Genomic DNA, 20,316 nt, shown 5'->3' with positions numbered 1-20,316 from the left:
TTTTTTAACAGCTCTTCTTTTCCAGCTACACGGTTCTAAACATCAGTACGGCTTTTAACTCTTAACCTCTGGCCTCCTAGGTCCTCATGGTGTGTGTGGTTGATCGGATTCTTTACTTTTCTCCAAAGCTGGTCACGTTCATATGAATTTATCCTTTCGCTATGTCACATGTAACTGTGGGTTGATGATGAAGGGATATTTTAGAAGGCTTTTCAAATAAATCTTATTTGCTAAACAAACCTTAAGCTACATAACAGGGCTATTGTGAAATCTTAGGTAAATTTCCATGTTGCTTTATAATTAAAATACAGGTTTGGCTGCCAGTTTGCCTCTGTTTCCATTGTAGCCCTTGTTTTTCCAAACTGCATGACTTAGTATTGGATGAGAGGGAGCATTTTTCTTTTGCTGCTTCTTAACCTTGTTAACTGTATTGTTTGTGGACATCTCATACCAAAAGTATAGGAACATTTTCCCTTTTTTATTTAGGCTAAGCCCCAATATCTTATTTTGCCAACCCCCACCCCCTCTTAATTTATTTATGGAATTACACAGAACAGCAACACATCTCTGAAGTTTACTTAATAGAACAGGAAAAACTAAGGGCTAGATTCACTAAGTAAACAGATTGTGTACTGACCCTTTTGCGACCTGATTTTCCTCTGTGCCGATCCAATTCCGATCCATGCATACAAATGAGGGGAAACGGCAAGCAAAGTAGGAAGGACTCGATTCACTAACACAATTCAGGCACGACGACTGGGCTATCCGATCCAAAAATAAGCAATTGCTGAGGACCAGTCACTTGTGCAAAAACCCTGCTCTCAGCCCCAATTCTCCTGCCTTTTTGCCGCCCTGCTCAGCCCCGACTCTCCTGTTCTGCCTCCCTTCCATGCAGTGCGAGCCCATGGTTTTAACACGCTTTAAACCTGCAAGTTAAAACCACGGGCTTGCGAGTAAAAGTAAAAAAGCACGGACAGCAAATGCATGCGCAGACCATCTACAGGCAAAGAAGATGGTCTGCACATGCGTCGGGATCGCTCAGTAGTGATCTGTGCAGTCGGTGGGGGGCGTTCCTCCTATCGCCTCCATTTGAATATTGTTCGGCCTGCCATGGATTAGACACGGATCGGTCACAATCGGGCAGGTTAGTGAAACGGGCTCTAAATTACCTTCATTTTCAGGTGTCCTTAAAGGCTAGACTTTATAACTGGATGCCAAGGTGAGAAGTTCAAAAATGCACCTGCTTTACAAAAGAAATGTATAGGCACCTATATGTGGGTTTTTTAATAAGTTCTAGATCCAGTCCAAGTAGCATATAAATACTAATGCTCAGATACACATACATATACAAATGTATGCACATGCTGCATATTTAATTTTTTTTAAATGTATATGTTGCATCCCCATCTTAGCCTACATTCCTATACATGGCTTCACCTATACACAGATTTATTTATTTACTCAATTTTCTATACTGTTCTCCCAAGAGAGCTCAGAACAGTTTACATTAATTTATTCAGGTACTTGAGCATTTGTGTATGCTCGTGTGGTCATACAAGTCTATAAAATTACTTTTATTTGTGTAAAACTTGTTTTGCATGAAAAAAGGTAGTAAAAACATTTATCTACAAAATAGTTAAAGCTTTGGATCTTTGTTCAGATATTAGTACTGTGGCAGAAGGTTAAGAAAGTTTATTCCATTCAGTTTTTAATGGGTTCATTTTTTTTTTTGTCCATAAAACTCCCCTTCCCCCTTCTCTTCTGGCATAACATGTTTCTGGTATTGATTTATTGTCTGCAAAAGTGTCTTGTTTCCAAAAGGCTTTTGAAAACACATCAAGCCCCCCAAAAAAATTTACTTAGGTCAAAGAAAGGGGTGCATACATCTTATCTTGGAGGAGTGTGTGGCGCAGTGGTTGGATCTACAGCCTCAGCACCCTGGGGTTGTGGGTTCAAACCCCGCACTGCTCCTTGTGACCCTGGGCAAGTCACTTAATCCTTCATAGCCTTAGGTACGTTAGATAGATTGTGAGCCCACCGGGACAGAGAGGGAAAATGCTTGAGTACCTGATTGTAAAAACCGCTTAGATAACCTTGATAGGCGGTATATAAAATCCTAATAAACTTGAAACTTAACCTTTATTCCTTTCTCGCCCCTCCATTTTGTTAGCTGCTCCACTTGCTGATAGATTTTTGAAGTGGACAGCCAACTAGCAATTCATTTGTAGTCAAGAAGAGTGAGAGTGTTCGGCGGGAAATAGATGGTGTGTCTAGTCCATGCAGAGTGAATCCAGACTAGTGTCAGTTTTACCTATACACTTCTCCCTCCATATTCGCGGTTTCAGCAGTCGTGGTTTCGATTATTCACGGTTTTTAGCTTGCTGGCTCCTCCCTCCAAAATTACATCAGCTTGCATAGAGAAACCGCCGATTCCAAGCGTTTACAGAGAAAATCGCTGATTCCCGGCACGTTCTTCACTGTATTTTGCCTCTCCTTCAGGAACAGGCTAGGTCTTCCACCATGTTGTTTGCAGTTTTACCATATTCACGATGGTTTTTAATAGAAAACAGTGAATAACATATGAAAAAGTTATTTGTGTTTTTTCTGTATTTGTGGTTCTGTTAATCCCCTATCAGCGAATATGAAGGGAGAAGTGTACTGCAGAAATGACCTGTGGCAAGGGCTTTGGAAAAGGTTGGGGGGGTGGGGGGGTTGTTGTTTTTTGGTTGGTTTTTTTTACATTTTTTTTGGGGGGGGGGTAATTGGGTTAGACACATGAATCAGATACTGCATCCATTAGCCATATTTTGTTTTATGTTTAGATTTTAAAAATCTGTATAGTGATTGACCATCAATTCCTGTGCTGTCATTCAAGCCACCTCAACTAATGCTGCCCAGTTTGCCGATTTGAATCGATTCGTCGATTACTTTGGTGAATTGATTTGTTGTCTGAGAAAATCGGACTTGCTGATTCAGCGACCAACACCCCACACTACCCTGGTGAGACCTGACATACCTCCAAGGCCTTCTAAAGCAGCAGCAGCGGCACTCTGAACAGGCTGCTTCGTGGCCTGCCCTGCCGAAGCCTTCCTTCTGCCAGGTCACTTATGATGTCATCAGTGACAAGGTAGATGTCATCAGTGACAAGGTAGATGTCATCAGTGACAAGGTGGCAGGGCATGCCATGAAGCAGCCCATTCAGAGCACTGCCGCTGCTTTAGGAGGCCTCAGAGGTATATCAGGTCTCATGGTGGGAGGATTGTTGGGGTGCTACTGCACAGGGGGAAGGAGGAAAGCTGCTGCTCAGGGGATTGGGAGGGGAGGAAAGATGCTGCATGTGGGGGGAGAGGTGAGAGGAAGAATTGGGGTGGAGGAGAGGAAAACAGATGAAACAGGTAGAAAGGGGTGAGAGGGAGAAATCCTTCATATGGTGGAGGGGAGAGAGACATGCATGGAGAAGAGAGGGGGAGAAATGTTGGACATAGGATGGAGGGCAGGGAGAGATGATGTAGAGGGTGAAAGAAAAAAATGCTGCACATAATAGAGAGGTTTGACCCAGTGCACAAGGCAGGGAGAGAAAGATAGACGGTGGGAAAGAAACAAATGTTGGATATGGCAATGCAAGTAGAAAAAATTTTATGGCTTATGGTTTATATGATAATAGTCCCCCTTTAATAAGGTGGGTTACAATACCACATTCACAATAAAATATTACAAAACAGCCATTTTGTGATTACAATAGGTCAGATTTGAAATGTGTATCCTGCCAGAGCTGGTGTTAGACAGCGAGCGTGAGTTAGAGAGAGGAGAATTATTTTTTGTTAATTTTTACACCACAGCACCGGCGTGGGGTTGGAGAGGGCAAAGGGGGTGGAGTGGGTGGAAAGACTCCAAAATAAACCTGCCAGGACGTTTGAAAAAAAAAAATAAAAAAATGCCCGATTAGGTGGGAAAAGCTAATGAAAAATGGATTCAGTAGGCCAAATTGAAAAAGTTTCCCCTTAATCAGGCAAAACTAACCTCAACAGACTATATTACACTCAGTTCAGGTAATTTGTGTGCATTTTGATCATATGCCTATGGTCAACCATTATAAATTAAATTTTTTTTTTTTTTAATGAAATGAAATTATTTTGCTAAGGATGGCTTGATATCAGTGGACTTACATGCATGCTTTTGGAGATGAGTAGTGATCTGTAAAATAGTAGTATACAGGAATCCATTACCATCATAAATATAGGCCTGGAAATGCCCTTTATCAGCTTGGTAGAGAGCAGGATTCCATAAGATTCATCCGATGAATGGAACTTAAGCTCAGTAAATGCAGTTTTTCTTGAGGTCTCTCCGTGCAATATATGTGTGTACTGTGTAGTAGTCATGACTGTACTAGGACCTATATTCAAATTAAAACTGAGAAAAAAAAGTGGTGTTTTCCTGAATTGATATTTGTAGTGATTTTATTGCCTTCAGCTCAAATCCCAGACCATTATGTCACTGATTTTCTTCTAGCATTTTACTTTTTGTCCCTTTATCCCCAGTACTGTATTCTTGCTGTTTCCTCTTATTAGCTTGCAAAAATGTTTCTTTAGTTATTTTGAAGCTGAGTTCTTGTACAATAAATACCAGAACCAAACCCTTATGAATCCCTGCTCATTTTAAGTGGTGCTATATGTGCTTGGAATTTTCTAAACATAGCGCAAGTGATTTAAATTTTTTTTCTGCATGTTTGTAGCATCAAATTCTAAACCCACGTTCTAACTCATATTTTGACTTGTCCAGGGTTGAGAGTTCACCAGAGGTGGGAACTGGTTTTTCTTTTTGGTGCATGTTTTGTGGCAAGTGAGTGCCATCTGCTGGTTGTAGTTGGACTTACTATTAGTTAACAAAGAGCAATATACTGCAAATAGGAGGACTACCACACTAAGTAACTCCATTATTGAACTTTGAGCAGCGTCCAGCACTATGTAGGATGCAGTTAATTATATTTTGCTCTCTAAATGATGGATAGAAATATCAAAAGAACTATTTCTTGTCATGCAACCAGTTTAATAACCATACGCCTGTTTTCTTAGGTTTGCACTGCTAGTGACATGGTTCTTGCAGCTGTCTTGGATGATACTGCATCTGAGTTTGCTTGATTATTGTTTCAGCCATCTGACTATGGCTTTATTCAGGATGCATAGCAAGATGGCTGAAACATGGGACAAGCAAATTTTAACAGGGCACCACACAGACAACTGCAAGAACCCTGCTTTTGTTTTTTTGGTTCTGTTGCTGCTTGTTTTGACTCGTATAATATAACACTTCAAAGCCCTCTTGAGAGAAGCAGTTATATGGGGATCGTTTTTATTTTACAATTACTGTGATAATATTTCCCATTTCCTTTCACCCTCTTCTCAGAAGGATATTCTCCCTAAAGGTAAGTGAAATGCTGGAGATCATAGGTTATTGTTGTAGATGGCACTTGACACGGTATAATAACCCTATAGGTCTTGGTGTGATATTTACAATACAATAGACTACATTTTATTTTTGATATCCAAATCCTGTTTCCGAAACCAATATTGTTTATATATTTTATTTCAGGTAAAAAGACAGAGCCATAAGGAAAGTTCACTTTCAAAATGCTGATGTTTGACCCGGTACCTATCAAGCAAGAGGCAATGGACCCTGTCTCGGTGGTAAGCATTCTAGAGCATTCTCTCTGGTAAACTTTCAGTAGTAGACCCTTTTGAATTATGGGAGCAGATGTTAAAATTTTACAACTTATAGCTTGGGGGAGCGATGGATTCTGCTAGAGCAGTGATTTCCAACCCTGTCCTGGTGGACCACCAGGCCAATTGGGTTTTCAGGATAGCCCTAATGAATATGCATGGAGCAGATTTGCATACCTGTCACTTCCATTATATGCAAATCTCTCTCATGCATATTTATTAGGGCTAGCTTGAAAACCCGATTGGCCTGGTGGTCCTCCAGGACAGGGTTGGGAACCACTGAGCTAGAGTACTACTTCTCAACCTTGTCCTGGAGGCAAACCTAACCATTGGGGTTTCCAGGAATACCACAATGATTATGTAGGAAATAAGTTAGGTGCCATCGACTTGTGTTTGAGTCCTAGCGACTTGATGAATTACAGAAATAAAAAGAAATCGGTAAGATCTCTAGCACAGAGATCTCAAAGTCCCTCCTTGAGGGCCGCAATCCAGTCGGGTTTTCAGGATTTCCCCAATTAATATGCATTGAAAGCAGTGCATGCACATAGATCTCATGCATATTCATTGGGGAAATCCTGAAAACCTGACTGGATTGCGGCCCTCATGGTTGCTTTCAACATGTCCAGCCATCTGATTGCAGGTCACCCTCTTCACCTGGTTCTGTCGATCTTTCCAAATATGATGTTCTCCTCCAATGATCTTTATCTTCTGATGGTGTAACCAAAATAAGACAGTCTTAACTTCATCATTTGGGTTTCGAGTGACAGCTGGATTGGTCTCTTCCAGAATTGATTTGTTAGTTCTTCTGGCAGGCCACAGCATGCATAAAATCCTTTTTCAGCACCAAAGTTCAAATGAGTCAGTCTTCTTTCTGTCAGGGAGCTTTGTTGTAGTCTCGTGAGACCACAGGAACTCAGCAGCACAGCTCTGCATGGGGCAGGAGTGTAGGAAGATCGCTCTTGCCCTGCGTCACCGCTAGACCACCAGGTAAGGTCCAGGGGTGGGTCAGAGCCAGCCAAAAGTTATTCACGATTTTTCTCTATTCGTGGGCCGGCTCTGCCCCTAACCCCCATGAATAGGGAGGGAGAAGTGTAAAATGGTTACTATAATTCCCAAGTAGTATTTTAAAAGTTCTCAAACTGACTTATATGGTATTTATTATTTCATCATTGTAAAATCAAGCAATTACAAAGCAAAGGACATCAAGCCATCCTTCTTTAATTCGATATTTCTGCAGTGTTTGACTCCATCAATCAGCAACTACTCCTAATCCACTCAGTGAGATAGGTATCATGGGCACAATTTACAACTGGTTCAGAGACTTCCTACAGAGCAGGAACTACCTTGTATGGAAAGACGACAAATTCTCAGAAAGCTGGTCAGCCTTCCATGATGTTCCCCAGGGATCCCCCCTCTCCCCTATACTGTACTATACTGTACAACCTATTCATGAGCTCCCTAGGCAACACTACCTTTAACAATAAAGGAAAGCCTACTTTCATACACCGATGACATTCTCCTCCTCATTCCAATAGAGCGCAACACCATAGACATACCTCAGAGAATCGCTAACAACATAAAAAAAAAGATATAAACTTGGGCCACGCTCAAAAAACTCAAACTGAACATGGCAAAAACAAAAGCACTTTGGTTTCACAGTTTCCTGCAAACCAGTTTCTATGGGCAAGGTAACTGATAGGGACAATCTCGACATCAACAAAACCTCCAAAATACTTGGGGTCATACTAGACTCAACCCTTTCCTAAGAAACCCAGATCTCCAACATACAAAAAAAAAGACCTTCTACTGCATGAGACAACTCTGAATGGTCAGATCCTTTTCCACAATCACCACTTTGCGATACTGACACAGATGCCGGTACTGTTCCAACTAGATTAGTGTAACTCACTTTATGCAGGCTTAGATGCCACCCTCACCCAGAAACCAAAACACAGCAATAAGGCTAATCTTCAAACTGAAAAAATATGACTCTGTCTCGCCATACTTCCAACAAACTCCACTGGTTACCAATCAATGCTTGCATTAGATTTAAAATATCATATATAATGTTCCACATTTTATATGCGAGCTCAACTACACCTCATAAACCTCTTCACCAGTTCTCTATCCAGTTCATCCAGAAACATCAAGAAACTCCTTATCCTTCCATCCCTTAAAGGAATAAAATACAAATGCACATTCAGCACACTTATCACCTACCTCGGTGCAAAAACCTGGAACTTCCTCCCGATAGCCATCAAAACTGAGGGAGTAAACAGGGAGATAGACAAGGGCGAGCCGGTCGACATTGTATATCTGGATTTTCAGAAGGCATTCAACAAGGTCCCACATGAATGACTACTACAAAAAAATTGCAAGCCATGGAATCAAGGGTGACATACTTATGTGGATAAAAAAACTGGTTGGCAGATAGGAAACAGAGAGTGGGGGTAAATGGACAATACTTGGACTGGAAAAGTGTCATGAGTGGATGTCCTCAGGGTTCGGTGCTTGTACCCGTGCTCTTCAACATATTTATAAACGACCTGGAAATTTGCAGATGATACGAAGCTATTCAGAGTAGTGAAGACGCAGAAGGATTGCGAAGACCTGCAACAGGACATAAACATGCTCGAGAAATAGGCTACAACATGACAAATGAGGTTTAACGTAGATAAGTGTAAGGTGATGCATGTTGATAACAAAAATCTTATACACAAATACAGGATGTCCGGGGTGGTACTAGGAGAGACCCCCCCCAGGAAAGAGACTTGGGAGTATTGGTCAACAAGTCGATGAAGCAGTCCGCACAATGCGCAGCGGCGGTGGCAAAGAGGGCGAACAGAATGCTAGGAATGATTAAGAAGGGGATCACGAACAGATCAAGAAGGTTATCATGCCTTTGTACCGGGCCATGGTACGCCCTCACCTGGAATACTGCGTCCAGCACTGGTCGCCGTACATGAAGAAGGACACAGTACTACTCGAAAGGGTCCAGAGAAGAGCGACTAAAATGGTTAAGGGGCTGGAGGAGTTGCTGTACAGCAAGAGATTAGAGAAACTGGGCCTCTTCTCCCTCGAAAAGAGGAGACTGAGAGGGGTCATGATAGAAACATTCAAGATACTGAAGTGAATAGACTTAGTAGATAAAGACAGGTTGTTCACCCTCTCCAAGGTAGGAAGAATGAGAGGGCACTCTCTAAAGTTAAAAGGGGATAGATTCCGTACAAACGTAAGGAAGTTCTTCTTCACCCAGAGAGTGATGGAAAACTGGAACGCTCTTCCAGAGGTTGTTATAGGGGAAAACACCCTCCAGGGATTCAAGACAAGGTTGGACAAGTTCCTGCTGAACCGGAATGTATGCAGGTAGGGCTGATCTCAGTTAGGGCTCTGGTCTTTGACCTGGGGGCCGCCACGGGAGCGGACTGCTGGTTGCGATGGACCACTGGTCTGACCAAGCAGCAGCAATTCTTATGTTCATCTATCTTGAGTTTTGGAAAAAACTGTAGACTCCTCTTCGGGGCAACACACTCCATTGACAATCAGTAGCCTGCACGGACTGAGAATTCAATTTTTTCTGTGTAAAATGTACCACTAATTCTCTGTACCTCATTTTAGAAGACCTTCTTCCCTCCCTCTTCCTCCTCCTCTCTTCCCTCTGCTTCTCAGCCTTTACTCGAATTGTACTTCGCCTTGATCCTATTTAGGCATAGAGTGACTCACAAATTGTAGATTAGATTAGATTTTTATTTTGTAGAATTGCAGTTTTTTGTTTTGTTTTGGTATATTTTTAGTGCACCATGATCTCGTTCTGCTGTGCTAGGAACCAAACTCTGCTTGGGCATAGGGAGAGTATTCTCTGTAGACAATAGGACTGCATGATCAGAGAAGCAACTGTGGTAAATCCAGGACTGGTTAAGTATGTTTCTGGTAACCCAGTGCTAACCCTGCAAGTTAATCAGCCACAATAGCTAGAGATTGTGATACTATTTGTGTTCAGAAACTGGGCTTTTTTCATTCTTTTGTACATTTTTTTCACTCTTGCTATTTAAAATATAAAGTAATAGTAAGACTTACTGTGCAGTATATAGGGAGTTAAGACAGAGCTGCCTTGTAAACACCCAGTAGTCATCTTGTAGTTTGGTTTCTGCTCTTCTGAACTTGGGGAAAGCCAAGATCAGCTTATTGTAACTAAACCTGGAATTCATTGGCAGAGAATGTGGTGAAAGCAGTTAGCATAGCAGGGTTTAAAAAAAAGGTTTGGATAATTTCCTAAAAAAGAAGTCTATAGCCATTAAGATGGATATGGGGAAATTCACTGCTTATTCCTAGGATAAGAAGCATCAGTACTGTTTTACTCTTTGGGATCTTGCCAGATACTACTTATGACCTGGGTTGATCACGGTTGGAAACAGGACACTAGGCTTGATGGACCTGTGGTCTGTCCCAATATGGCAGCTCTTATGTTCTTATGCTCTAACTAAAAGCTGGTAATACTAGGTCTGTTAGATTAGATTCTTTCCTGGTGTGACTGCAACTCATGCCAGCACTGTGCATGCAAGGGGTCACTGCACATAACTGAGTTGAGTTGCTAGGGATTTAGCTATTTGTAATATTTGCTAGTGCTCTGAGGGGGGTAAGGATTAGCTTGCATTGAAATGTTGGCTTTTATGCATAGCTTATAAAACAGATTTAACTTGTTTTTCCTAGTGAACATAAACCTAGCTTATAAAAATGAGATCAGCATATTTAGGATTCATTTTTGAAAATATTCCAGTAATCGCATAAAGGCCGCAAATATTCCTTACTTGGTGCATATCATCAGTATGGAACCAGGCTATGAAAACAGGTGTAAACTCTTTTTTTTCACAGGGTTCAGATGTTCTTTTTTTTCTGCAGTGCTTCTTCTTCCTCTCTGGAGATTCAGCTTCAATAAATGGAGTTACCTACTCCCTAACTAAAAAAAACAAACAAACACAAAAACCAAAGGAAGCAAAACCCTATGACACCCTGAAAATTATATTTGTTTCTTTACTTTTGACTAGCTATCCAGAGAAAAAAATGGATAATTAAAATTTCCCTAAACTTTTTCCCACCTACAATGTCCAAAATTATAAATCAAATGGTTATCTAAACCAAAATAATTTAGTGACAGAATTTACTCCAATTCACAACTGGTTTTTATAAATAACCAGAACTCATCAATAAATGTTTCCTCAGCACTACTTCTTACAACGTCAAAAAGATACTTTATATCCTATTTTCTTAATTTTAACCAGGACAAAATTAATTTAACTGTTGCTACATTCCATTTAAATACAAGAGCTCTGCACCTCAACACAAAAGTGACAGAGAATCACTGTATGAAATAACCAAACACAGCCCTTGCCACAAAGATAGGCCAGACTTGAACTTAGTTAACATTAGCCAAAAATCCACTATAAAATTTTTTTTTTCAAATCTTTTTCTATTCTCAGGCAACCAAGACCAACCTGTCTTCCAGACTGATAACCACCCGACGGCTCTCCCTTGCAGTTTTAGAATTCTCCCCAGCACTCCTGACTTCTACATGAGGTCATCAGACCTGTTGCAGACATCAGCAGTCTAGAATTCCAACAATCAGTCATGCAAACAGCATAATCTTTGCTGGACAACAACAAAAAAAACTTTTAACTTTAAAATATTAGAGGAAAAAAAAAATACAAACCTCTGTCAGGTCTCTCCTGCCCTGGGTCAACTATACCATATTTATTTTGTAACCCATGGTTACAAAAAGCTCATAATTAGCTTAAATTAAAAGTGCAGTAATTTGATTGTAGGTGCCTAGTCCAAGGCACCTACCAGAAAGTAGACATGTTTAGGGATAGATCGTGGGTGTGTTTTGGCATGGTAGGCACTGGTATTTAGGCCAAGAAAACCCTGGCATATATAGCATATAAGTCCGGTTCAGGTGCCATTAGGTATGATTTTATAAACGGTGCTTAACTTAAGATTGACATGAGCTATGCACCATGTTCTTCAGCACCCATGACAGCAGCACCTATTATGACAGGTGCCATTTATAGAATTAGGGCCTTTGTGTCTAAAAAGCTGCTATTAAAACAAAACAGAGCCCTGCTGTAGGAAAAAAAATCTTTGAGATTTCCATGAAGTGTAATAGGTATGAGGACATGGCAATCTCATACAAAAATGAAACATGATAAATGCAGAATTAGGTGATATAAGTGGAACTGATACTAGAAAGTAAGTGAAATAAAAGAGTTGTGATTTAAATTTTCTCAGATTTTTTTCCATCATGTAACTAATTCATCAAGATGTTTAGTTGTGGAATGGGAAATGAGGCCTCTTTTTAAACCAGTTTTGAGATCTGTTGGGATGAAACAAGGCCCTTAATAGGACATGCAGGGTGTTGGTAGAATAGTAGATCCTTGTGAACTGTGAGGCCAAATGGAGATTCAGCTAGGAAAACTGCAGAAGGTTTTGCTATACTGTACTGATTGTTTTAATATCTGCACCATCACTGGTGGTGTCATCCTTGATGAGTTAATATTGTTTTGGGATTATATAGAAGAATATTATGTATTCACTAAAAAAGTAAGGTTAGCTCTGGCAGGCTCAATTTTGCAGAAGCAGTCTCTAAGCTTGACTCTCATCAGAGCTGCCAAGCACACTAAAAGATCATGCACTAAGCATACTGTTTGTAGATGAGTTCCATTGAGGGTTAAAGATGTTATTTAAAAAATTACTTCTTTAATTCCTGCAATACAGTTAAACCTATATTCAAAGCTAAAACAGAATTGGGTCCTCATTCTGCAAGCAGAAATTTGAATTTCAGAAGAGTGGCCACATTATTGTAGGGTATCAAAAATAATGAGGCTGATGGTACCTTTATAGACAGTTTGAGGCATGACCTAATGCCTCAAATTGGTTGGTCTACAGCAGGGTTTCCTAACCTGTGGTACGTGTACCCTAGGGGGTATGCGGACCGCCTGTGGACCACCTGTTGGGTACACAGGCTGACCGCCACCTGCCCCTCAACCGCCACCACTGCTGCCCACCGCTGCCATTTCCCACCGCAACTCCAGGAAGGGAAGATCCAGGCACATGCAGTGATTGCATGCCGCTGGCCCACAAGCCTTCCCCCGACGTCAATTCTGACATCAGAGAGAAGGTCCAGGCCAGCCATGATACTGTTGTGAGTAACTTGGGTCTCCTACCTAGGCAACTTTTCCTAGGAAAACAAGGGGAAAAATGCTTTAAGCTGTTGGGTAATAGTGGGGGAGAGAATTTGATATACACCTTACCCTCCCGATTCGTGGTTTTAGGACTCGCGATTTCGATTATTCACGATTTCCTAAAACCGGAATCACCCCCCACCTGACTCCCGGACCTTACCTGGTGGTCTAGTGGTCTTTTGGGGCAGGAGCAATCTTCCTGCACTCCTGCCTCGTGCTGATCACATATCCAAAATGGCTGCCATGAGTTCCCATCATATTCTCGAGAGACTACGGGAACTCTCGGCGGCCATTTTGGACCTCAGAGAGCCAGAAGGCCTTGAGCATGCGCAGATGCTCAAGGCACAGCAAAGATCACCAGCAGGCAGCAGGCTCTTTCGGCACCAGCACGTGCCAGTGCCCGATCATGGTAAGGGTATGGGTGGGGGGGGGTGATGCCGATTCTCAGGTAGTGGGGGCTCGCATATCAAGTCAATGCTCGGTTTGCGAGGCAAAATTTGCGAGAATGTTTTGCAAAACACTCACAAACCGCGTTACTCGCAAACTGAGGTTTGACTGTACTTCCTTTCTTTCATTACAATCAATGTAGTTTTACATTATATTATACAAGTACTTATTTTGTACCTGGCAATGGATGCTTAAGTGACTTGCCGAGAGTCGCAAGGAGCTGCAGTGGGAATTGGGCCACTGCCATAACCATTAGGCTGCTCCACTTCTGGAGCAAATCCAATTCTAGCATGTTTTTATCTAAATGGAAACACTGTACCACTAGCCATAGTTCTGATTTATCTTGCAGCCCAGTAATACTAGTGGGGAGTTGGCCTGGATTAGTGGCAGAGTCCTGAAAGTGAGAATTACATAGTTCCTGTGTTAATTACTGCTTCTCAAGGTGAAAAGCACTAGTCACGAGAGACCTCACCAGCACAATTATTTGCCAAATTTTTGATAGCTCTATAGCAGTGTCCCCCTTTTTTAAAATTTGATTACAACTGGCCTGTAGAAGTATTGCAGGTTTGCTCTTAGTAGTACTAGTCAGTAGAAATTCTTATGTATAACGCTGAAAGAAAACACAGCTCACCTTGATACAAAACTCATGATATCAAAATAATTAAAGATTGGCTGATTGGCCGCGAATTGGCTTTTAAAGTATGACTTCTATCAGTGCAAATTGATGCTTTTAGAGAATGGCAGGTGTTTTCCCTTGTGGAAAGACAGAACCCTGGATTTATGGAATAATATATGTGTTCTGGGTACTGTTGAGTTTTGTTCACACTTGCTGAGAAGTACCCTAATGGTTAATGCCATGGGTTGAGAACCTGGGGAACTGGGCCCAGTTCTAAGGCGCCTCTCTAGACATGATTCTCATCAAAGGTAGGCACTAGAAGTGTAGGCCTTTAAAACCCGCACCTACCTTTGACGAAAGCTAAGATTCTGTAAATGGCACCATTGTATAATTACTGTTTACTTTTATCACAGCTCTATAAATAGATTTAATAAAATTTAAATATAATTATAATTATTGTGAAGTGTTCAGACCAATACCCATAAATTCAGTGATCTCACCGAACTGGGGTATACTTGGGACCATCATATCACTTCTCTTGTCCCTTTGCCAGCCTCCTTCGTTTATACAATACAATGAATCTTATTATGTATGCTTATGAGAAGATAGATTTCACTTATCTTGAAGATAACTTCAATGGGCTTGGCTCCTATCTCCTTGACCTCCAGCTGCGATGAGATTAAAGTGCATAAACCTTAAAGTGCTTTGTGCTACTTGTGCTTGCCATTGCAACCGTGCTTGCTAAAATTAGTTGAAATTAAGCCCGGACCCCCGACTCGAGTTTCGGGTCCTTCGTCAGGAGGGGTCCCTGTGAGGCTTACTACTACTGGGCTACCATCGAAGAAAGAGCACGCTGAGAGTCTAACTTCTTGCATGCCTTATATGTACTCACATACATATAAGGCATGCAAGAAGTTAGACTCTCGGCGTTCTCTTTCTTCGATGGTAGCCCAGTTGTTTGTAAATCGGCATGTCAATGCGGATCCTAATGTAATTGTTGTGAACCGCCTAGAACTCGATGGGCATGGCGGTATATAAGAATACAATTATTATTATTATTATTATAAAACAAATTTTTAACTTGAGCTCTTCCCACATAGCAACAAATTATTAGCAAACTGGGTTTAGGTTTTTGTTTGTAAGCTATATGAGTTAAGTTTGCTTTCCCTTATTTTGTATGTGAATTTCATAACATTTAATTTCCATTCAGAGCCTTCCAAATCAACAGAATTGACTTAGATTTTCTGCCACTCATATTCACAAAAACCAGTTCACTATAGTTGTAAAACAGAAGGAGAGCTGAGCCCTTGTTTTCATAGTCACATTGTCCAGGGCTTCATATAACAAAAGATTGAGCATTGTATTCCTTAGTACAGTCACAACACCAATCAAATGTTTAAACTGGTAGTAGAATTCATATATTTAGAGGGTACTACTAGATGGGGAATGTACTTCTAGTCTCACACTAGGTGGCTGGTTTAGATTAAGGAATCACTGGACGATATGATTTAACAGAATAGTAAAGATCATGCAAAATGAGACAGGCCCTGGATTTTAGGACCTTTTTGAGAGGGCATTGCAAGGGCTCCATAAGGTATAGTTGGTAAAATGAAAATGAGACTATAGTAAGAACAACCAACATTCACAGAATGAAGTAAAGAAATGATATCAATGCACTTCAAATAGGAAGCGGGCTCTTGAGTAGTCATATCTGGTGCTGTTGTTTTCAGGATTCCCAAACAGTACAAAACTCTAGTGGTTCTAAGCCACACTTTTGTAGAAAAGATATATAACCATCAAAGAAAGGAGTAAGATCTCTACACTAGTGCTGCCCAATTCAGTAAAAAAAAATTTCAATTCGATTGAGCCTATTGAGTTGGTTTTTCGATTCGATTTTCCTGCCCAATTGGGTGGGTTTTTTTTTTTTTTCAAACATCCTGATGGGTTTATTTTATAGCCTCTTCACCCCCCTCCCCCCTTTGCCTTCTCCTAACCACACTGGCGCTGTGGTACAAACAAAAAAGACTTTTCCTCTCTCTCTTAAATCCTAGCTCACATTTGCGGTCTAACACCAGCTCTGGCAGGATACACATTTCAAATCTGACATATTGTAATCACAAAACAGAAAATAAAATTAGTTTTTCTACCTTTTTGTTGTCGGGTCATTATTCAAATCTTGTTGGTCCCAGGCTCTGGTTGTCTTCTGATAACTTGCTTGCCAGGGTCTCCTTCTTTCTTCTTTCTCTGTGCTAACCATCCATCTGTCACCTCTGTCCTCCCCTTCCGTTTCCCTTCCCTCCCCAGGAGATCTGGCATCTTTCTTTATTTTCGTCTCCCTCCACAGATTCACCTTTTATTAACTACCTTTTCATCCAGCATCTCTCACTCCTTCCCCACCACCCCAGGGTCCACCATCTCTCCCTTTCTTTTCCCAACTACCCTCCTATCCAGTATCTCTGTCCCCCCTCCACACCATCCCTTGTGTCCAACTTCTCTCCCTTTCTGTTCCTTCCCTCCCTAAATCCCATTGTCCATCATCTCTCTCCCTCCTCTATTTTTAGACCCATTATTTCTTCCCCCCCCAAAGTCCGGCATATGCACGTCTCTTTGAACTCCCCTCTTTCCCTCCTTCCCTCCGTGTACTTCTACACCAGGGCCCCCCTCCCCTGAAGGTCTGTCCCATCCTGAAGGACTGCACTCCACCCCTAAAGGCCTGCCTGTTCCCCCGAAGGCCTGTGCCACCATCCCTGGAGGCCTGTCCCCCCTGAAGGACTGTCCCACCTCCCGACTCCCCCACCCATGACTGCTCACCCCCCCCCCTCAGAAGGCCTGCGTGTTCCCCCTGGCCTCCCACTGGTGTCTGGCTTCCCCCTGGCCTCCCCGCACTGTTTACCTTATAGGAGCAGCCTGCAGAGAAGATTGTGGTGCTAGCGATCTTTGCGAACTGCTTCGGAGCTGTTTCCTCTGCTGCGGTCCTGCCCCTCCTCTGACAACAGAAGCAGGATCGCGGAGGAGAAAACAGCTCTGAAGCAGTTTGCAAAGATCGCTAGCACCGCAATTTTCTCTGCAGGCTGCTCCTATAAGATAAACAATGCGGGGATGCCGGGGGGGAAGCTGGACGCCAGGGTGGAAGCCGGACAACAGCACTTCCCGACTGACCCTCACCCTCTAGAGCAGGTGCGGCAGTGGCCGGCCAGCAAGAGCAGCGTTGCCGCTCCCACTTTAGAGGGCAAGGGGAGAGGGTCAGCCGAATCGGGAAGCCGATTTTGTTGTTTTGAATCTATTCGAATCGATTCACCTGATGTGAATCGGTGAACCTATTCGAATTGTGCAGCACTACTCTTCACAGATCACTGGGGAGATTTCATGTTGGGTGTTCTATTTTTTGCCAGCCAGGTGGCATGAAGGAATAGCCAGGTAGCAGCAGGAGAGTACTGTGCAGTATGTCGATATTTTGTGTGTGGGGGGGATTTCTGTTAAGTTGGGTGGGGTGATACATCCATTCAAAAGGTCTTGGGGAGGACACTGATTAATAAATTTGGCTTGATCAATAAATTGTCTGACTTTGTTTTCTGGAAGACTGCTTAAAAATAGCAGTAGTGGTTCCTCCACCCAGCTCAACAGTTGCTTGGGTGCAAAGCTGAGGGAGGTAGAGGCTTTGGAGGTTTGGAGTAACTGCCATATGTAGACATTATCAAAATCAGTTGGCAGCTACATATGAAAAACTATTTGTAGTAGTACAGGTGCTTCTTCAACAACCAGGAACTTGGATTTAATGATCTTGAAAAAAAAATGTACTTGTTATCTTTGTAAAAGCATACACCTCTGAAGTGAATCTGTTATTTAACTCTTGTTCTCATGTTGAGAAATCCTGTGTTTACTGGAAGAAGGTGGAATCTGTGATAATTTTCCTGTTTTTCTTGTATTTCATTTCTGTGGCCTCTCTAAATAGTTTTGAGCAGTAACTGCATACAGTAAGCATTTTCTCACTTGTATCTCTCATGCTGTCTTCTACAGTCATACCAACTGAACTACATGGACCAATTAAAACCAAACAAATACGGCGTAATTTATTCCACACCGAACATGTTGCACAGCAAATTCTACCAGACTCCAGAAGCAATGTCTGGTGGAATCCAGATGGAGCCAGTTGACCTCACAATGAACAAACGCAGCTCCCCACCTTCATCCGGCAGCTCGATGTCTCCTCTAAAATACCAGTCTGCAAGTAGAAGAGACTCTCCATTGACTATGTCTTCCCCTAGCCCACTCATCAAAAAACTAACACCATCGCCACCAGCAGTACAGCCCTTTACCATGCCTCTATCTATTAGTCCAATGATGGCAGCACTTTCACACAGTCGCCTTAGGAACTCTGCAGTTCTTCCACTTATACAGCCAGTTGTGGTTCAACCTGTTCCTTTTATGTATGCCCCTCATCTCCAACAACCTATAATGGTGTCTACTGTTCTTCCAGAAGACATGGACAATCCAAACTGTAAACAAGGTGAGTAGATCAGTTTTCTCATTCATCCATTCTGGAGACCACACCTTCAGAAAAATATAAATAGGATGGAGTTGGTCCAGAGGATGGCTACAAAATTGGTCAATAGTCTGTCATAAAGTGTGTGGGGACAGACTTATAGACAGGTGGGAAAGAGGGGATATGATTTAGACATTTATATATCTCTGTGGCATTAATGTATAGGAGGTGAGCCTTTTTCAAATGAAGGAAAACTCTAGAATGAGAGGGCATAGTTTAAAATTAAAAGGTCGGGAGTAATCTAAGAAAATAATTTTTTACATAAAGGGTGAATAGTCTCTTGATAGAGGTGGTGGATTCAAGAAAGTATGGGACAGGCATGTGGGAGTTCCTTGGGAGAAGAATAGTATCTTCAGGTGATAGGAAAAGATGGGCAGAGTGGTGGACCACTTGGTCTTTATCTGCCATCATGTTTCTATCCATTTATTTCAGCCTCTTTAGGTGCTCACCGTTAAGACAATGTATTTATATTTTTAATTTTTATATGTCATTCTCATTAAAAAGTTCTGGGCAGAAAAGGTTTGTTGCCCTACAACTTCACATGAGCTAGGCTAAGAAAATGTCTTATTTTATCCTTGATAGTTAGTTCATAGCATTTCAGTCTGCCTTTGGAATGTGTCGCAGTGTGTTGCTTTAGGATTGAAAACTAGAAAAATCGTATTCCATTTGGCATTTTCCTGCATTAACCTTTTCCTATCGTAATAAATTTTACATTAACGCTGGTTCCAATCGTAATTATTTTAGTAAGTTTTGTATTATCCACCGTTATCATTTATGGCTATTGTAAACATAATGTAAATAAGTCATAAGCCTGTAAATTCAAATTTTTGTGTTCCTGTCGTGTACTGTATGTCCCATACCATGGGACATATGATGGCAACGACATTTTTGGAATGTCCCGTCAGCCGGGACACACGATAGGAAAAGGTTAATACTATACAGTATTTTACAAATTTGTACTAAATGCCTGCTATTTGTACTAAATGCCTGCTTTTGACAAAATACAAAGTATAGTACAAAATAATTCAGCAGCATAATTGATAGGCAAATCCTTAAAGAAGAGGGTAAGAGAGATGACCATTTCAAATTGCCATGGTACACAAAGAAAGACTTCTTACACCAGAAGGACCATAGGTGGAGCTTTTCAATTAATAGTATCTTCAGGAGGTAGGAAAAGAACTTGAACACAAGTGCTATTGTACAAATTTACACCTACTCTGAATGTTTAAATGTGTGCACATACCTGTGCATTTTATTAAGTATATACATACACTGTAAATAGGAAAATCTACACATAAAGTGCGCTCTCACTCTTCACTGGAGCTAGGTTCCTAGAAAACACCATGAATGCTGAAAATGTGAATATGGAAATGATCTATGGGGGAAAAGGGGGTTACGTTTACTGTACATTGTTGCTTCCTAACACCATAAACTCATCATTTTGTAAAAAAACACTTACTTATATTGTGCATTTTATAAATGTAAAAGTACATAAGAACATAAGAATTGCCGCTGCTGGGTCAGACCAGTTGTCTATCGTGATCCATTGTGCTTTTGTGGCGGCCCCTAGGTCAAAGACCAGTGCCCTGAGACCATGCCTATCTGTGTACGTTCCAGTTCAGCAGGAACTTGTCTAATTTTGTCTTCAATCCCTGGAGGGTGTTTTCCCCTATAACAGACCTCTGGAAGAGCATTCCATTTTTCCACCAATCTTTGGGTGAAGAAGAGCTTCCTTAGGTTTGTACAGAATCTATCCCCTTT

General features: G+C 41.5%; 1 protein-coding gene across 4 annotated transcripts in view; it reads left to right on the top strand.

Annotated features, from left to right (window-relative positions):
- Positions 1-20,316, top strand: part of KLF3 (Kruppel like factor 3) — a 59,403-nt gene that overhangs the window by 27,624 nt on the left and 11,463 nt on the right. For all 4 annotated transcript variants that reach the window (XM_033947508.1, XM_033947537.1, XM_033947517.1 and 1 more), the window contains exons 2-3: positions 5,587-5,681; positions 18,030-18,519. In XM_033947508.1, the coding sequence (XP_033803399.1) occupies positions 5,625-5,681; positions 18,030-18,519 (547 nt within the window). In that variant the 5' untranslated portion in view covers positions 5,587-5,624. The remainder of the gene's footprint in view (positions 1-5,586; positions 5,682-18,029; positions 18,520-20,316) is intronic.

Source organism: Geotrypetes seraphini, chromosome 1 (genome assembly GCF_902459505.1).
Source record: "Geotrypetes seraphini chromosome 1, aGeoSer1.1, whole genome shotgun sequence".
Classification (NCBI taxonomy): domain Eukaryota; kingdom Metazoa; phylum Chordata; class Amphibia; order Gymnophiona; family Dermophiidae; genus Geotrypetes; species Geotrypetes seraphini.
This window is presented reverse-complemented; position numbering and strand designations above follow the sequence as displayed.